Here is a 3,735-nt window from a genome sequence, read left to right as displayed (position 1 = left end):
TTGAACATTGGGACTTTCATTTGAACGCAAATAGGACTTTTATGATGGATGACCATTGTAAAGCCCGCGCAGTGTTTCACAATGTTGCGCGAAGTTCTACCATGAACAAAGTTCCACTAAATACGATTCGGGTACAACATGGTTTTGCAGTGTTCCATAACGTTAAGCAGCGGTCTGTGGCTTGCTTTGAAAAAAAGTCACTCGGCGTATAAAATACGTTTTTATAAAGAAATGGTTTTGCAGTGTTCCACAATGTTGCGAAACTGTTTGCGATGTTTTACCAACGAAACGATTTTAAACGCCCCATTATTAGTAGCAACAACAACTTGCCAGGGATGCTGTGCCAATAAGAAACTGAAGCAATCAGAACTTGACATAGAAACATCACAGCCTTAAAGCGCGCCACCAACCAACAAGTGATTAAACCCACCTGAACCCTGGTTTTAACTCGTTCAGGAGAGGCATAGGCGCTGTTTGTATTGATCGTGCAAAACGCAGTTGTGTTGGTGTGCAATAAACGAGGGTTATTCGCAATACAAATAAATACACTTTTTTCATAATTTGCGACAAATTTCATCGCAACTAAACGTCGAATGTTCTAGAATGAAAAATCTATGACGTTAATAGGAGTGTCTTGTCACGCTTAAACTGCATCGTCATGCCGACCCGTTCAGTACTTTTCCACTTGCTGTCTTTGATTGGCAGCCTTCGGTAAGTATTTGTTCACGAAAATCGATGGTGGAACAAAAAGGTGACGCACGATTGAAACTGCTGATCATTTCTGCTGAATCATGCTGGTTCTGACTTTATTTAAGCCCACAGCGAGAGCGTTATTATCAGATGCGATGCGGCTGCGTGAAACGAAAAGTATAGGCAGCGCGTCTTCTGCAGTACTTCATGCCTTTGTATGTAGTGCTCATATCTTGGAACACAAACAGAAGGACAGCGTATGTAAAGATCTATCAATCGGTGTATGGTGTAGTGTTTCAGTAAAAAAAACGTACGCTGGCTTACTGAAACATTAATAAACGATTGCGAGATTGTCACGCGGCAAATTTCTAGATCATCTGTGTTTGTATTTAGAAATTGTAACATTTTATGGCACAGGTTATAAGTAACGTTAAGTGATTGTTTGCACGATTTTCTAAAACCAAAGAAATGCCATCCTACAAATTGTCCTATTTTAACGGCCGTGGCCGTGCTGAGCTGATCAGGATCATGTTCGCAGAGGCTGGGGTTAAATTTGTTGATGATCGGATCACAGATAACTGGCCAAAGAGGAAAGCAGGTGGGCACGGGTTTAAAGTTGTCAACGTTTAAAATTTCTGCGTATTTTTACGAAACGAATATATAAGGCAACTTTTAAATGTTCTTTATATTTACTTTCTGTTTGCAGAGTTTCCTTTCGGCCAGCTGCCAGTTCTTGAAATTGATGGTACACAACTGTCACAAACCGCTGCCATTGTCGGCTACTTGGCAAAGAAATTTAACTTTTTATCTGAGGACGATCTTACCAATGGAAAAGTGCAAGAAATCATTGGCATTTTCGGAGATTGTTTTGCTAAATTGCCGTTCTTTGAAAAGGACGAAAAGAAAAAGGTATATGACTTACCTGCATCTCATAGCTCAGAATGTATATTCTACTAAGATACAGTTTAAGATTAATAATATAAACTACATTAACTGTTATAACATCTGCTGTTGCCGCGACGCGAGGATAAAACAATTATGTTACATTCATTTATTCACATTAAACCGCTATTATAAAACTTTAATTTCATTTCAGGCCGCGGCTGTTGCAGAACAAGTGAACACAAAAATTATTCCAGCTTTTACGAAAATTCAGGAGAAATTTGTTCCTGATTGCTCTTCAACTTTGTTGGGGGTAAGTAATAAAATATTAAAGTAAATATAAAAACAACTTTGAATAACTGAAATCACCACAAATATTTTTACACAGGAGTTCACTGTCGCTGATATGGCGCTTCTCACTGTCGTAGATTCGATCAATGATTTTGACAAAACAGTTTTTGAAAATTTCCCCAAGTTAAAGAAAGTGTACAACGACACTTGTGCTCGCCCTAAAATTGCGGCCTACCTGAAAACAAGACCCGAAACACCATTTTAAGTATAATCTCATGTTACTGTTAGGCGAACCACTTAAACAATGTTTTACAAAATATACTGCAAAATATTAAATCTCACTGTAAAGTCAGGAGCGTTTAAACTAAAGAGAAAACGAAATAAGATGGTAACAATGTTTATATACACGGACTCTGGTTACTGTACATCCGCATACTATTGCAATACACCAATACTTTTTTCTGTAAATTATTGTTTTTGAAAAAAATACAAAATTGGTTCAATAAACGGTGCATTTAAGTAAAATCTTTGGTTTAATTTTCAAATCTTGTTTGTTTTCAAATACTGCTTGTCCAATCACATCATCGTGTATGATTTGCCACCAACGCCCTGATTCAGCGTGGTTTATGTTTAAACAATCTATTTACCATCTTTTGTTGTTCGCTTAGCATTACAAAGGTACTAGAAAACGTTTAAAATCTATTTAAAAAAAGAAAGGGTCCCTTTTAATTCTTATGGCTTATTGACTTAAATAGAAAGCTGTTTCTTTACTTGTTGTACGCTACAATGGGTTTTGCAAGGCAAGCAGGTTACATTTCTTGCACAAATATATAATTCTATTTATGCAAACTGTTTTGGTTTGTTGTTACATTTTAGAACGGTATCACCTCTACGTATACTCGTCGTTGCTATCATTGTGGTAGTATGTGTCCTTGGGAGAGAGACTTAACGGCAATTTCTCCAAACCAGTGGTGATAAATGGGTTGTCCAAGTTATCAGCCATTCATATAAAAATAAAAACTCCAAAAAAATAAACACCCACGAAGTAACATACATGGTAACTCGTAGGCTGGCGCGAGGTTGACACCATTGTTATAACGATTGTCGTTTTCCGGCCAAGGGAGAATAAAGCAAGTTACATTCAATCGTTTATACCAGTATAACTCTGTTTCCTTACTTATTTTGTTGGTACTGGCAATATTATCTAGTACAATATATATTAGCTAATTTAAAATTAAAACAGACAGTGTAAGATTAGGAGAGGTTCATTGTCACTTTGATGTTGGAATACGGATACGGCTACTGCTGTATATTACAATAAATGTTACAGGTAACAATTCGCTATTGAGAGTCACTTTAATAGAACGATAGCTTTTTCCGGCTCACTGACATCCCATACAGCATTGACGTACTTATTCACGCTGTCTGTAGCGACTGTAGGCCTATACACTCTACAAGTCTACACCAATATTGGATACGACACGTTCACTAAGTAACCCGTGTTAGCTTTTCCCATCAAGTCTCTTGATTGAAATCAAATCGTAATATATATTTATAATTTTTAGACTAAATTTTCAGATTTAAAACCGCACGATGAGCGATTAATTAACGATTACTTTCCTCATGCACTTTACATAGCGGAAACACTGTCTGGAGTTTGGCGGGGAACGACGTGTTATATAGGATAAGAAATCCACACAACGATTCACGACTGAATCAAACTATTAGCATTTAAGTGGGAACGCATTAAATGCACTACTCTTATACCGTATTATCATTAATCGTAATTGAAACATTATTTTTAATTCAACATCATATGATGAATATTAACTTCTAACATTACCTAATTACTGCGTGATTACGGTTTGTCAA

The 3,735-nt window shown here is 36.7% G+C and overlaps 1 protein-coding gene across 1 annotated transcript; it reads left to right on the top strand.

The window, feature by feature from the left end:
• The first annotated feature begins 1,080 nt into the window (after positions 1-1,080).
• On the top strand, positions 1,081-2,514 carry LOC100182061 (glutathione S-transferase 1-like). Its single transcript, XM_002128242.5, has 4 exons — positions 1,081-1,288; positions 1,397-1,599; positions 1,787-1,885; positions 1,961-2,514. Exons 1-4 carry the CDS (start codon positions 1,159-1,161, stop codon positions 2,126-2,128), a joined length of 600 nt encoding a protein of 199 aa, XP_002128278.1. The 5' UTR covers positions 1,081-1,158; the 3' UTR covers positions 2,129-2,514.
• The last annotated feature ends 1,221 nt before the right edge of the window (positions 2,515-3,735 follow it).

The sequence above is a fragment of the Ciona intestinalis genome, unplaced genomic scaffold (genome assembly GCF_000224145.3).
Source record: "Ciona intestinalis unplaced genomic scaffold, KH HT001108.1, whole genome shotgun sequence".
Taxonomy (NCBI): domain Eukaryota; kingdom Metazoa; phylum Chordata; class Ascidiacea; order Phlebobranchia; family Cionidae; genus Ciona; species Ciona intestinalis.
This window is presented reverse-complemented; position numbering and strand designations above follow the sequence as displayed.